Genomic DNA, 15,504 nt, shown 5'->3' with positions numbered 1-15,504 from the left:
AGCTCCCCTTGAACACGCGTGGAGCACAGTCCGAGGCGGGCGCCGGGGGAGCCCCAGGCTGCGCGAGCCCCACTCCGTAGCATTAAGCACAATCCCAGGGCAGCGGGCTGCCCCACCCAGCTGGCCGGGCGCCCTCCTTCCTGGACAGCACCCCTGGGTCCGCCCCCCCAGGCCCCCTTCCTGCCTCCTAACCATCTCTGAGCTGACGTGTTCTCCTCACTCGCTTCCCCCAGGCCCCCGCGCCCAGGGGACTTCAGTCACCGTTGTCCCTCGTGGACGGGGGCTGTTGTCCTTCAGTCCCCAGAGTGCAGGTGCCAGCTCCCCCCCTGCCCCCGCCCAGGTCTGCTCCCCATGCCCCATCCCCGTGAGCCACCGTGGGAGCATCCGTGTCCTTACTCATCCACGTTCCTTTCCATTCCTCCCACGGTGGGCCCCCGCGGCCCTGGCCAGGCTGCCCCACAGTCATCTCCCCGAGACCGGCTGACTCAGCCTCTCCACCGGCCAGGGGCACGCGGGCACCCACAGCCCCGCACACGGCCTGCCTCGCTCACAAAGCCCAGCCCAGCCCTGTACCCCGGCCCTCCTGGCAGCCACCCCGTCCAGCAGCAGCCGGTCCCCTGGTCTCTGAGGGGGAGTGCGTCCCTGGGAGGTGGGTCCCCCGGTCTCCGCGGGAGTGAGTACCTGGGAGGTGGGTCCCCTGGTCTCTGTGGGGAGTGCATGCCTGGGAGGTGGGTCCCCGGTCTCCGCGGGGGAGTGCGTGCCTGGGAGGTGGGTCCCCGGTCTCCGCGGGGGAGTGCGTGCCTGGGAGGTGGGTCCCCTGGTCTCCGCGGGAGTGAGTGCCTGGGAGGAGACACCGCCTGGAGCAGCACCTCCCGGATCCCGTCCAGTGTAAACTCAGTGCTGACTAGGAAATCCCGGGGTTCAGAAACTTTCTCCGCTTAGAATCGGCCCCTACAGGACGGCTGGCACTCACCGAATGTCTGCGTGACCACAGAAGTCCCAGGTCGCTCCTGGCCTGAGGGACCTTCTGCAAAGAGAAGTCCCAGTTTCCTCCCTAAGTCACATCTGCTGCGGGTCCTTGAAGTGCCCCTTCCCCGACCCCCAGCCCCCCACCCACCCCACTGCCACAGGAGAAAACGGCTAGAAAATCCAAAAGTATAATCTGTGCCCACGGGGGTGTCGGAAGAGGGAAAGGCCACGAGAAGGCCCGATTCTGGGACAAAGGGGACATTTTCTGCTCCACGCATGTTGGGGTCACAGTGACACCAACAGTGCAAATCGAGGGTCCCGGAGTCAGGACCAGGTGTCAGGGTGGGGGACGGGGACCTGAGATTTGGGGGCATCACCTCTCCGGAAGCCCTGGTGTGGATGCCTCTGCATTAAGGAGGAAGCTTGAAATGTCTTACTCTTTTTTTTTTTTTCAAAATGAGCTTATTTTTTATATATATTTTTATTGACTTCAGAGAGGAAGGGAGAGAGAGGATCATTGATCGGCTGCCTCCTTCACGCCCCCCACTGGGGATTGAGCCCGCAACCCGGGCACGTGCCCTGACCGGGAATGGAACCGTGACCTCCCGGTTCATGGGTCGACGCTCACCCACTGAGCCACACCGGCCAGATGAACCGTCTCGCCCTTTAGGAGCCAAAAGAGAAGGGGTTCCGTTAAAGGATCTCGAGGCTTGGCCCTCAGAAACAGCCCGAAATGTCTTACTGCCCCGGACACGAGGCCTTGAGTAGCTCAACTTGAAGGATGGATGTGGCCTCGCCCGAGGGCGGCGCGCGGCTGCCAGGAGGCTGGGGAAAGCGCATCTGATCTTGCTCAACCGGCGTGAGTCAGCCCGCCCCGGCTCGCTGTTTGTTTAATGGGGTCCACACTGATGGATGGATTCCTGGCCTGGATCCCGCCAGACCCAGTGCCAATGGGGACTTTCCAGTGGGCGCCCCCCGACGCCGCTGCAGAACCCCGGCCCTCGGAGCCACCCCTCAGCGCCCGCGGACGCCGGAGACTGGCGGGCCCGCGGAGATGCCAGCGTGCCGTGTGGTCGGCGTTTGGGGACATCCGTGGTGTCCTTGCCTTGTTAAAGGTGTTTTTCATCTGTGTTTCCGTGGCAGTTGGCATCCAGTATTCCAGGCGACCACAGTGCTTAGCCATGCGCACGCCTGCCCGAGCGAGCGCCCCAGTGTGGCACCGGGCACAGTTGTTACAGGATCGCTGACTCTGTCCCCGGCGCCCGCTGAGGGCACGCCGGCCAGTGCGCCCTTCGTGGGCAGGGTGGCGGCCGCCTGGTGGGGGGGCGGGGGAGTGGGCAGGAGGTGAGGAGAGAGAGGGAAGCTGAGTCATCTCTCGCCAGCTCCGAAGCGCAAAGCAATTTTTCTTTCAAAACCACAGCTCGCTTCCCCCGTCTGAAACACTCACTTTTTCGGCAACCCCTCCAGTGACGTCATCCGAGGGAGCAGAGGTTATATAAGTTGAGGCCACCCCGTTTCCAAGCGCTTCCCAGAACAGACAACACCTCCGGAGGCAGCCGTCGCCGTCCGTCGGAAAACCCAGCTGAAGTCGCGCTCCAGCTCTCTTCCTGAGTAAGTAAACGCCCAGCTTTCTTTTCCCGACGCGAGTGACACGTAGGAGGAGACGCACGTCTCTTAGAGGAAAAAATCATCCTTTTACAGCTAAATATTGGCAACATTTTCAGCTTTCTGTAAGTGTGTATATATTTTTTAAAAACCACGTAATTCTACATCACTGTAAGAGACTGTCTTCCATGCCTATTTTGGGTTTTAGTTGCTTTGCCAGAGGAGGGGGAGGAGGAGGGAGAGCGGTGGGAGGTGCTGGCAGCTCTGTCTGCCCAGGTCCTAGATGAGGGGCCTGCCCACGGCCCTCGGAGCCCCGCGTGGACGCTGGCCCGTTCCCGCCTGCAAATCCGAGTCTATTCAATCAAACCAGTCCCGTTGGGATCCCTTACAGGATCCCATAAGGCCCGCACTGGCTGGGTGCTTTGTGGTTGAAAACGGCATGTCGTTGTGGGACGGGGTGGACATTCCTTAATCTATCCAGTGCCTACCAGCACCTCACTGTGACCTGCGATTCCTGTGGACGGCGCTCGTTTGTTGGAGAAAGTCCCCGAGTGCCACGTGCCAACGTCAGAAACGACCAGAATCCAGGCGGTGCCACCTGGAAAGCACACGTGGCGTCTCGAGCAGACTCACCTTTGAGTTTTTCCAACGGGACCAAATGGTACTAATGAGAGCAGCGGCTGCTGTTTACCGGACGCCGCCGACGTGCCAGGCGCATATCAGAGCTGGAACGAAGAGCCGGGAAGGAATTCTCTCCTCTCTGGCTAACTCTGTGTAAACGCAGCCGCGGCGTCAGTCAGATCAACCCCTTTACAGATAAGCCCGCTGGGCAGGCCCGTAGGTCCTTAACGGAACCATCTGCAAGTCCCCTTTGCCATGGAAGGTAAGAGCGCACTTACAGGTGCCAGGGCCTGGGATGTAGGCATCTTGGGGGGCCATTATTCTGCCGCCCCTCAAGCCCACAGCCCGGCTCACCCTTGGGTCCCGTGGTGCCTGGGCAGCTTCTACTCTCACTGACCTTGGGGTCTCCTAGGAGGACACGGGAGCCAGGCCCCTCCCTGTCCACCAAGAGCCACCCTTTCCTGCCCAGGCACCCCCACTTCAGAGGGGACGTAGATCCCTTCCCCGGATGGCCAAGGATCTCAGAGAAGGAAGGGAGAGGAGCTAAGGAGACACATTCGTGGGCTCACCCCCTTTCTGCGGGTCCTTCTCACACTCCTGGCGGTTACGCTCCCCGGCGGCAGATAAGGGGGAATCCCGAGCCCCAGGCCCTCCCGGATCCCAGCTTCCGGAATTCAGGGCCTCAGTTCACCAGTGCACCGGGTCCCAGGGCATCCAGGCCTGCTCCACAGTCAGGAGGAGCCGCAGAGGGGTCTCCTGGCACCTTGCAGCCTCCTGGGGCAGCACCGGCCGCCTGCCCGCCCGCCCGCCCGCGGGGAGCAGAGGCTGCTGTTACGCCCCTGTTGCTACCGCTACGGCTGCTGCCTTTGCTGCTGCGGCGCTGGCCATGGTGGGAGCCTGCGATTCAACGCTTCACAGCCCCCGAGGGGCCTTCATGCGAGATCTCAGTCAGGCCTCACAACGACTCGGCAACACGCACCCTTATTCCCACTTGACAGGCGAGGAAAGTGAGACTCGGGAAAGTTCCTCCCCTGCCCCGACTCACAGAGGCCGGGTCCCGGGTCCCCTGGCTGCAGGCCCCGTCTCTTTACAGTCTCAGCATGAGGTGTACAAGGGGCCTGGGCCCTGCAGTGGGCCGGGGAAAGCTGTGTACAGAGGGCCTGGCTCATCTTGCCTTGCGGACTTGGGCAGGTCATTTCACTTCCCTCGCCTCAGTGTGCCCGCCTGTACAATGGGCATAAGGACACTCGGCCTTCCTCCCAGGCACGTCGTCAGGATCAGTTACCCAGAGCCCAGCACAGTCCCCGAGCCTCAGCACATCCACCCCAGGTATGTCAGGGGTCAGGTCAGGTCTGGGCCCCGGGGCTCAGCTGGGGAGGACATGGGCTGAGCGAGAACTTCCCCGGCCCGGGCAAAGGGGGGCCCGGAAGGGACGCGCGAGCCCCATGGCAGTCTCCGGGAGCAGCTCGCACCCCTGTGTGCAGCACGGAGCGGGGGGAGCGGTGGGCTGCGGTGCCCCGGCGTCTGAGGGGGTAGTTGTGCTGGTGTATTTGTCTCCTGTGGCTGCCGTCACCGATGACCGCAAACTGGGTGTCTTAAACAAGTGGGCTGTGCCATGTTGATGGAGTTGTAAAGTAGTTCAAGTCAAAAACTATTTTCAAAAATATCATCTATTTAACTGTATATACATATATACACACGGCCCAACAAATTGGTTACATTATATTGATAGATTTCTAAAGTAGTTTTAGTCTACAATTTTTTCAAAAATATTATGCCTCTAAAAGTATATGCATCCACATATATTAAACAAAATAAACCCTTTTCTTTATGTTAATTAACTGGACAATGAAAAGTGACATGAGCAAAATAATTGTCCTTGGTCCATAGCCACGGCCATAGCCGTGTCTGAGGCGTGCACTGACGCTGTGTGTCCCTGTGTTCATGGCCATAGCCGTGTCTGAGGTGTGCACTGACGCTGTGTGTCCCTGTGTTCATGGCCATAGCCGTGTTGAGGCGTGCACTGACACTGTGTGTCCCTGTGTTCATGGCCATAGCCGTGTTGAGGCGTGCACTGACACTGTGTGTCCCTGTGTCCTTGGTCCATAGCCGTGTCTGAGGCGTGCACTGACGCTGTGTGTCCCTGTGTTCATGGCCCATAGCCGTGTATGAGGCGTGCACTGACACTGTGTGTTCCTGGCATCTTCCTGAGGGTATCTCTTTCTTTCCTTGCGATTTTGTATTTTCAGTTGTTCCATGTAATTGCTGAGGTCTTCAAGCTTACGGTTAACACATTTATTTATTTTTTAAATATATTTTATTGATTTTTACAGAGAGGAAGAGAGAGGGATAGAGAGTCAGAAACATCGATGAGAGAGAATCATCGACCAGCTGCCTCTTGCACACCCCCCACTGGGGATATGCCCGCAACCAAGGTACATGCCCTTGACCGGAATCGAACCTGGGACCTCCCAGTCCGCAGGCCGACGCTCTATCCACTGAGCCAAACCGGTCTCGGCTACGGTTAACACATTTAAATCAATGCCTTCCATGGATGCTTTCCTAGACCAGAGTATATTTAATTAAGAAAGTGTTCCCTCTGCAGGTGCCGAGGGGCCTGGTAAGCTCTGAGCAAATTCTGGGCAGAGATGCTCAGGCCCAGGGCTTTGTGTGTGGAATTATGTAAATACTAGAGGCCCAGTGCATGAAATTCGTGCACTCGGTGTTGGGGGCGGGGGGGGGGATCCCTCATCCTGGCCTGTGTCCGCTCACAGTCTGGGAGCCCTGGGGGGATGTCCGACTGACAGCCCCGTGGGGAGCGGGCCTAAGCTGTCAGTCGGACATCCTTAGCACTGCTTCAGACTCCCGCCACCGCCGCTGCGCTTGCCAGGGGGGAGCCCAGCTCAGGGCTTCTGGCTGAGCGGCACTCCCCCTGTGGAAGTGCACTGACCACCAGGGGGCAGTTTCTGCATTGGGTGTCTATCCCCTGGTGGTCAGTGTGCATCATAGCCACCAGCTGTTCCACCATTTGGTCGATTTGCATATTGGCCTTTAATATATAGGACTAGAGGCCCAATGCACAAAATTTGTGCAAGAGTAGGCCTTCCTTCCCCCGGCTGCCGGCACCGGCTTCCCTCTGGCCACTGGCAGGCACCCAGGACCCAGGCTTCCCTCACAGCTCCAGCTTCATCTGGAAGGTCATCTGGAAGGACGTCCAGAAGGATGTCTGGTCTAATTAGCATATTATGCTTTTATTATTGTAGACTAGAGGCCCAGTGCATGGATTTGTGCACTGGTGGGGGGCATGGCCTGTGGGGATGGCCCATGGTGGGAATGCCACTCATCCTGGTCAGCTGAGCGGCTGTAGACCCGCCCTCTAAGTGGCTGCTCCTGCTGTGGGAGCACCACTCATCCCGGTCAGCCAAATGGCTGCTCCTGCTGTGGGAGTGCCCTGACCACCAGGGGGCAGCTCCTGTATTGAGCATCTGCCCCCTGGTGGTCAGTGCACATCATAGCGACTGGTCGACTGGTTGTTCTGGTTGTTCTGCCGTTTGGTCGCTGGGCTTTTATATATATAGATTTCAGTCCAGATGTGGTCACTGGGAGCTGCCTTTACGCCTTAGTTCAGAGTTCCTTTCTTCAACAGATAAATTTACCAGAGGAAAATCTTCAAATATGTTGTAGCTATCTATCATTTTTTAAAAAATATATTTTATTGATTTTTTACAGAGAGGAAGGGAGAGGGATAGAGAGCTAGAAACATCAATGAGAGAGAATCATCGACCAGCTGCCTCCTGCACAACCCCTACCAGGGATGTGCCCGCAGCCAATGTACATGCCCTTGACCGGAATCGAACCTGGGACCTTTCAGTCCGCAGACCGATGCTCTATCCATTGAGCCAAACCGGTTTTGGCAACTATCTATCATTTTTTAATGCTTTATTGAATTTGGATGCCACAAATCACAGACTTTCTCAATTCCGTCTCTTTTCTGTGCAGCGTACGAGTGGATCCCATTGAAAAAATCCTGCCCTACAAATGGAGCTGTTCCAAAGCTCATTATGGGATTTGATTACAGGATTTTAAAATTAAATCTTGTGTGCCATTTGGGCTCTCGTCACTTAATTTGATCATTTTCTCCCTTGCTCTTCCAGCAAAACAGAATTTTAATTATTTCCTACCTCAAAGCGTGGTTTCCGAGAGGGGCGATCTGCGAAGAGCCCTAAGCGCGGGGCCTTGGCACTGCGGTCACGGAGGACCTCGCTGAGAGGTTTCCGGTCGATTTGGAACGAAATGCAGCTACTTAGAGATCAGCTGGAGCAACCAGTCTAATCACAGGGTAGGGCTCTCAGCTCCACGCCTCCTCACACTCACTGAGGATGGGCAGCAGGAAAGGAACGCATGTTGTGTTTCTCTTTGAATCCGCCATCGACTTCACCACAGACAGGCTGCCATCCCCGCGCCGTGCTTTACCATGTTGTCACTGTTGGCCACTCCAGCCCCCTCTCAGGCGGTACCATATCGAAGCGCCTTGGTGTGCAGTGACGACGAGTGTGCGTGCGCCACGGCCTGTTCCAGGCCCATGGTGTTTCATCGCTCTCCTGTGTCAGCAAGCACTGCAGTGTTCCTGTGACACGGTGCCCACCAAAACGTGCGTGTGTGCGAGCCCCACAGAAGACAGCCCCAGCCCTGACCCGTTTGGCTCAGTGGATAGAGCATCGGCTTGCGGACTGAAGGGTCCCAGGTTCGATTCCAGTCGGGGGCATGTGCCTTGGTTGCGGGCACATCCCCAGTGGGAGGCGTGCAGGAGGCAGCTGATCGATGTTTCTCTCTCATCGATGTTTCTGGCTCTCTGTCCCTCTCCCTTCCTCTCTGTGAAAAAGCAAAAATATATATTAAAAAAAATAAATACAGCCCCGTTATCTCCAGTGTGGACAATGCTAACTGGCCTTAGACTAGCAGTCCCAAAATCTTCGCCAGAATGAACTTCTGAAATTTTGCTTCGATTCCATGAACCGGATGAAAGCATTGAACCACGGTTGCAGTTGACCCATTCTTTTTTAAATGTGTTTTTATTGATCTTAGAGAGAAAGGAAGGGAGAGGGAGAGAGAGATAGAAATATCGATGAGAGAGAGACATCCATCGGCTGCCTCCTGCATGCCCCACGCTAGGGATTGAGACCACAAACCGGGCATGTGCCCGGGCCGGGGAATTGAACCATGACCCCTTGGTTCACAGGTCAACGCTCAACCACTGAGCCACGCCGGCTGGGCCAGTACTTCCATTTTTGTTAAGCCATCCAGTCCTGTGGCTTTAAATCCCACCTAGGAGATTACAGCTCCCACCTGTGTCCTGTGACCTCAGGCCTGGTCTCTGAACACCTAACCTGTCTTGTGTATCCAGTCGCCCCCTGGACATCCTCACTAGATGTCCGACACACACCCCCACCCGGACGTGTCCAGAAGGGAACTCCTGATTGCTCCCCCTCCTCCCCCCCAAAGAAGCCTCTCCATCCTCTCTCTGGCAGCTCCGTCTCAGTGGATGAGCTTTGTACCTCCCGGTGCTCAGACCCAACATCTCCTCCTCGCACAGCCGATTTCCAATTGAAAACCACGGTGGTACCACCTTCGAAATACATCTAGGCTCTGACCCCATCTCGCCATCTGTCCCACTCACGTTTCTTCAATGGGTGCACCATTATTGACCCTCTCCAGGTCTGCGTCTAGGCCGTGAGCACCTTCGGGCTGGGGCAGTGGTCAGCAAACCGCGGCTTGAGAGCCACACGCGGCTCGCGAGCCGCAGTTTGCCGCTCTGTTGACTCATGAGTTTGCCAACCACTGTCATAAACTACCCTTTACCTCTTTGCACACAATATGCCACAATTGCCTAATCCTCACAGCTTCCAACTACACGGTAACATTCAGTCTAGTCTAGTGGTTGCCGACCACCGGGCTGGGGGCCGCTCTGTCCTGTTCCCAGAATCCCCAGCACCCGGCAAAGTGCCTGCACAAACGTAGACGCTCATTTAATGTTTGTTTGACTGTGAGTAACAACAACATGGTTGCTAAAAAGACTGATTGCCAACTTCCATCGAGTGCTTCCTCCAGGCCAGGCAGCCGAGCTAAGCAGGATGCAATGAGCTCTGGTTTTCAAAAAGAAAAAGAAAAGTCAGTGGGTCTTAGTGGCCCACACCCAGGGGTGGGTGGTGCCAGGATTTGGACTCGGGTTTCAAAGCCCTGGTCCTTTCCTTTCTGCCAGGAGTTGGAAAGCTTTTCCTCTTAAGGGAACAGATGATCATTGTGTTCAGCGCCGCGGGCCTCGCAGTCTCGGTTGTAACACAATAAGCCAATGCATGGGTGTGGCTGTGTGTCAGTGAAACGTTATTTTCCAAAACCGTGGCCAGCTGGCTGCAGCCGGGAGCTGTAGAGGAGGCTCCCGCGTCAGCTCCGTGCTGTTCCTTGCAGGTCCCTGTGGATGGCATCCTGGGCCCTCCTGGCGCTCCAGCCCTCCAACCAGAGCCAGCTCCTGCCGCCCAACGCCACATCCTGCGAGGACGATGCTCGGGAGGCCTGGGACCTGCTGCACCGGGTGCTGCCCCCCTTCATCGTCACCGTCTGCTGCTGCGGGCTGCTGGGCAACCTCTTCGTGCTGTCCGTCTTCCTCCTGCCCCGGCGGCGGCTCTCCGCGGCCGAAATCTACCTGGCCAACCTGGCCGCCTCGGACCTGGTCTTTGTCTTGGGCCTGCCCTTCTGGGCCGAGAACATCTGGAACCAATTCCACTGGCCGTTCGGGGCCGCCCTCTGCCGCGCGGTCAACGGCGTGATCAAGGCCAATTTGTTCATCAGCATCTTCCTGGTGGTGGCCATCAGCCGGGACCGCTACTGCGCGCTGGTGCACCCCATGGCCAGCCGGAGGCGGCGGCGGCGGCGGCTGGCCCAGGTCACCTGCCTGCTCATCTGGGCCGTGGGGGGCCTCCTGAGCGTCCCCACCTTCCTGCTCCGCTCCGTCAAGGTCGTCCCAGACCTGAACGTGTCGGCCTGCGTGCTGCGGCTGCCCCACGAGGCCTGGCACTTTGCGAGGATGGTGGAGCTGAACGTGGTGGGCTTCCTCCTGCCACTGGCCGCCATCGTCTTCTTCAACTACCACATCCTGGCCTCCCTGCGCGGGCGGGCCGCGGTCATGGTCAGGGGGGCGCGCTGCGGGGGCCCCGGGGAGGGCAAGCCCACGGCGCTGATCCTCACGCTCGTGGCCGCCTTCCTGGTGTGCTGGGCCCCCTACCACTTCTTCGCCTTCCTGGAGTTCCTGGTCCAGGTGCGGGCCGTCCGCGGCTGCTGCTGGGAGAACGTCACCGACCTGGGCCTGCAGTGGGCCAACTTCTTCGCGTTCATCAACAGCTGCCTGAACCCGGTCATCTACGTCTTTGTGGGCCAGCTCTTCAGGACCCAGGTGTGGGAGCTCTATAAGAAGTGCGCCCCGGGGAGTCTGGCGGCCATGTCCTCGTCCCAGAGGAAAGAAATCCCCCAACTCTTCTGGCGGAATTAAGGCAGTGGGGAGCCGAGAGGCGTGGCTGCCGGACACCATAGCTACTGTTGTACGGGGCTGGCAGGGGCCCCCACGTAGCCAGGGCTGCAGTCCCGGGGCCCAGGGAGTGCTTTTATGGGAACAGGGACTTTGCAGATGCCACTCAACCACGGGTCTTGAGATGGGGCGATGGCCCTGGATTATTGGGGATGGCCCGGGATAATCACGAAGGTCCTTGGAAAGGGAAGCGGAGGAGTCACAGAGGGCGATGTCACAACAGAAGCCAGAGGCTGGGCCAACGCAGGGAAGGGGCCGCAAGCCAAGGACTGACGGCGCCCTCTAGAGGCAGGAGCAGGCCAGGGGACGGATTCTCCCTGGAGCCCTGCTGACCTCCCTTCGATGGCCCCGTGGGGCTGATGTTGGATGTCTGGCCTCCAGACTCATGTGATAATAAATGTGTGTTGTTTTACATCAAGAAGTTTGTGATCCTTTGTTCCAGCAGCAACAGGAAACGAATACATGTTTCTGATAAGGATCTCGTGCTGCCTTCCCACAGTTTCCTAGGGTGAGCACTAGGCACGGAGAGGCTGTAGAGAGCCAGCCTGCCCCCGGGCACGTCCATCGCGGGACATGGTTACAGTGTGATGAAGAGGAGAGCGCACAGGCGCACGCGCACATCCGCACCCTGAGGCCTCCGAGGGGCCGGGGGAGGGTTCCTCCTGAGGGTTGTCAGAAGGATGTTGTGATGGAGAGAACGGTGAGCCGAGTTGCACAAAGGGTGGGTCTGGTACGTGGAGAGGGGAGAAGGGCCGGTGGAGGCCTGACCGAGACACACGGTAGGAAAGCGTGGGCTATGCCGGAGAGAGTGCTTACGGAACTCCGTGCAGCGGCGTTCTTCTCGCCACGAGACCCGGTGCTGAAGCTGAAAGTCTGCCTTCAAGGGGCTCAGGGCAACAGGGACAGTAACTCGGAGAGTGTCCCCATCGGGGCAAGAGCAGGTGCGCTGAGAACAGAGAGGGGTGTCCAGCCAGGTGCCTGGGAGGGACGTCAGAGAGGTTTCCGAGAGGAAGAGACGTGCGCGCTGAAAGGAGTGGTCCAGGTAGAAGAAACAAGCCAGAGCCAGAGGCAGGCGAGCTCATAGTCAGGAGTGGGGAGGATGATGGGAGGTGTAGTATAAGGCAGCGGTAGAGGATGGAGGATGGAGGAGAGTGGAGTTGTTGGGAGGCCCGACAATGGCCAAGGGCAGAGAGGGAAGCAGGGGTGTCCCGGGGGCTTTGAGGGCCCGGCTGAAGCTAGAAGCCATGAATTTGGTGTGTAAATTGCTCAGTTCACACTGGTGAATCTTGGGCTATATTAATAGGAGTAGAGCATCTAACATGAGGGAGGTGATACCCATGTAGCTTAGTGTTGTACAGGGTACATGAGGAGTATTGTGTCCATCCCTTGGCTGACTCAGAATAGGTTTTTCCAGGTGGAAGGTCATAGCTCAAGGCTGTTGGGGTATCGGTGAGCCTATGAGGAATGGCTGGATATAACGCTGGTGGGCTTGATCTGGCATCTAGAAGGGTTCAGGAACCTGGAGAAGGGGCTGTGCGTAAATTAAATAAGAGTCCAGAGATGAAACATAATTTTGAAAGGCATTTGGGGGGGGAGGGGCAGAGGAGTTTGGCTGAAGAAACCAAGTTCTCCTCGGCTCAGGACCCCTTGCTTTTTATTAACACAAATTGTCCTAAGGCAAGGTGGAGATATACACATCAAAGGGTAGGGTTTCGTACAGAATCTATTGTCAGAATGGGGAATTGCCTCTGGCTATTTAGGTGTTTGGCCAGGAGGAGGCAATAACATGTAGATTAAGATGCCCTGAGCTGTCTGGCAGCAAGCAATCATCCTTTTCAGTTTGGGGAAATGCCTTTAGCCATTCCCAACAGGCGATAACATATGTGTCTCAGCCCTTGTTGAGTCCCCAAGTTCCATCAACCTTTCGATGAAACTCTTGCAATTATGACATGCTGGAATTGGCTTCCGGCATGAATGAGGGAAAGAAATGGACATTAGGAGGTGAGGGAAGCCGAGTGACGCTAATATGGTTGAAAAACAGGCTTAGTGGGAGCACCTAGGTCCTAGGTGATGGAGCAAGAAAAACAGGAGGGTGTGGCCACAGAGGAAGAATGTCTGCCTGGAACCCTCCAAGGTGGAGCCATCCCAGCAGGGAACAGGGACCAAGTGTGGCCATGGCATTGGGTGGGTGGGGTGGAGGGAAGGAGAACGTCATTGGAGACAAGACAGGTAAGGAATGGAAAGGTGGGGGATGGGTGTCCACTGGCGCCCTGCAGGCAGGCAGGGCTGGAAAGACCTGGTGAGGAGAGAGCCTCGGGCCAGGGGCCAAGGTCTGTCTCCAGGGAGCGGGGGGGGGGGGGGGGGGGGGGGAGGGGGGAGAAGATGAGCAGCCTCTACAGCTGAGTGGGAAGGGCCGGTCCTCACAGGAGAGCAGCCAAGACCCAGATTCATTCGAGACACGGGAAGGAGGCAGCGTTCCCGGGGCCCCGCTGATGGGTCTGAGAGGTGGCAGGGGCGGGGCCAGCAGGTGACAATCTTTGTGTCAGCGCTCCAGCCCCACAGGTTCCCTGGAGAGCATAGATGTCCAGACGGCCCGGGCGCAGGTCCACAAGCAGGGTCCGGCCTGCACACGTGTTCAAATTGGACCTCAGGGGGTGAGAAGGAAGTGTTTTCTTTTGTTTGTTTTTTAAATATATTTTATTGATTTTTTACAGAGAGGAAGGGAGAGGGATAGAGAGTTAGAAACATCGATGAGAGAGAAACATCGATCAGCTGCCTCCTGCACACCCCCTACTGGGGATGTGCCCGCAACCAAGGTACATGCCCTTGGCCGGAATCGAACCTGGGACCCTTGAGTCCGCAGGCTGATGCTCTTATCCACTGAGCCAAACCGGTTAGGGCTAGAAGGAAGTGTTTTTGAGGTGGCCACCGATATTACATCTCACGTAAGAATCCAGATTTCGGACTTCCCTTGAACATTTGGAAGCTCTAGTAACAGAGTCTGCTGCACCCTCCAGCTCGACCCCTGGCAGCAGACCCACCAGCTGGCTGGCTTCGGACGACAGGCGCCTGAGTAACCCCAGCCCAGCCCCGCGGAAGAGCCGCCCCGCTGAGCCCAGCCAGCCCAAGGGGTCATTACAGAGCTGGGAGCTGAGGCGGTTCTACATCACCCATCCATTTAGCTGGTATTTACCGAGCATCTACTTGGTGCCGAGCGCTGTGGTCGGGACTGAGCACATGGCGCCTGGTCCTCTTGCAGGCGACCTCCAGGGCACCAGTTAGTGGGCGCCGAGTAGCTGTGCCCCTGCCAACAGGACAGGCACCCCTTCACTGGCCACAGCCCCCTCCCCAGGGACGGTGGCTGGAGTCACCCGCTTGCTTGCCCCCACTGCGTGGGAAGAAATCCAGTGAGCAGTGACCCTGTCACAAAGTGGCCAGACAGGCAGGAGGATGAGGCAGGGAGAGAGGGTTGGAAAGGGAGAGTCACGCCCAGTCTCTCCCCTGCCCTGTGTGAGCTGACCCCGACGCGCCCTCTTTCCTCCTTCCTCGCCGCCGCATTGCATTGTGGTTTACAAAAACCCCTTCCGGGGTTGCCAAACCCCCACATGCTAGCCAAGTGTGCTGGCTGGGAGCCAGAGCATTGCTCAGAGCTGTGGTTCGGCAGCAGATGGTCACCTGGCCCCTGATTTATGGGACACAGTGACACCACCAAAGCCCAGCGGCGGCCCCGCGGCGGGAGAGAAATTGGCACCCCCTGACCCCCCGCAGCAAGGATTCCGTCCCCCTTCTCTGGGGAGGTAGTTATTCATGTGCAGAGGGGAGCTCTGGCTTTGGTTAAAAGGATCGGTGCTGTGGGAGAGATTAGTATTTTGAGTCCCCCCGGGCCTGGTAGATGTGCCCACCTGGCAGAGGTCACACCTGGGGCCAGGCCCAGGCCCGCCTCGGAGAGCTGACACGTGGCGGTGGTCACAGCTGGGGCCAGGCCCAGGCCCGCCTCGGAGAGCTGACACGTGGCGGAGGTCACACCTGGGGCCAGGCCCAGGCCCGCCTCGGAGAGCTGACACGTGGCGGAGGTCACACCTGGGGCCAGGCCCAGGCCCGCCTCAGAGAGCTGACACGTGGCGGAGGTCACACCTGGGGCCAGGCCCAGGCCCGCCTCGGAGAGCTGACACCTGGCGGAGGTCACACCTGGGGCCAGGCCCAGGCCCGCCTCAGACAGCTGACACCTGGCGGAGGTCACACCTGGGGCCAGGCCCAGGCCCGCCTCGGAGAGCTGACACGTGGCGGAGGTCACAGCTGGGGCCAGGCCCAGGCCCGCCTCAGACAGCTGACACCTGGCGGAGGTCACACCTGGGGCCAGGCCCAGGCCCGCCTCAGACAGCTGACACCTGGCGGAGGTCACACCTGGGGCCAGGCCCAGGCCCGCCTCGGAGAGCTGACACCTGGCGGAGGTCACACCTGGGGCCAGGCCCAGGCCCGCCTCGGAGAGCTGACACCTGGCGGAGGTCACACCTGGGGCCAGGCCCAGGCCCGCCTCAGACAGCTGACACCTGGCGGAGGTCACACCTGGGGCCAGGCCCAGGCCCGCCTCAGACAGCTGACACCTGGCGGAGGTCACACCTGGGGCCAGGCCCAGGCCCACCTCGGAGAGCTGACACCTGGCGGAGGTCACACCTGGGGCCAGGCCCAGGCCCGCCTCGGAGAGCTGACACCTGGCGGAGGTCACACCT

General features: G+C 58.5%; 1 protein-coding gene across 1 annotated transcript; it reads left to right on the top strand.

Annotated features, from left to right (window-relative positions):
• The first annotated feature begins 2,507 nt into the window (after positions 1-2,507).
• Positions 2,508-11,114, top strand: BDKRB1 (bradykinin receptor B1). The gene is made up of 2 exons (XM_079769801.1): positions 2,508-2,580; positions 9,661-11,114. Exon 2 carries the CDS (start codon positions 9,671-9,673, stop codon positions 10,736-10,738), a length of 1,068 nt encoding a protein of 355 aa, XP_079625927.1. The 5' UTR covers positions 2,508-2,580; positions 9,661-9,670; the 3' UTR covers positions 10,739-11,114.
• The last annotated feature ends 4,390 nt before the right edge of the window (positions 11,115-15,504 follow it).

The sequence above is a fragment of the Cnephaeus nilssonii genome (genome assembly GCF_951640355.1).
Source record: "Cnephaeus nilssonii genome assembly, chromosome: 4".
Lineage (NCBI taxonomy): Eukaryota > Metazoa > Chordata > Mammalia > Chiroptera > Vespertilionidae > Cnephaeus > Cnephaeus nilssonii.
This window is presented reverse-complemented; position numbering and strand designations above follow the sequence as displayed.

Excerpts from the sequence above, each read along its gene's own strand:
- BDKRB1 (XM_079769801.1), top strand. The coding sequence starts at position 9,671 with ATGGCATCCTGGGCCCTCCTGGCGCTCCAGCCCTCCAACCAGAGCCAG.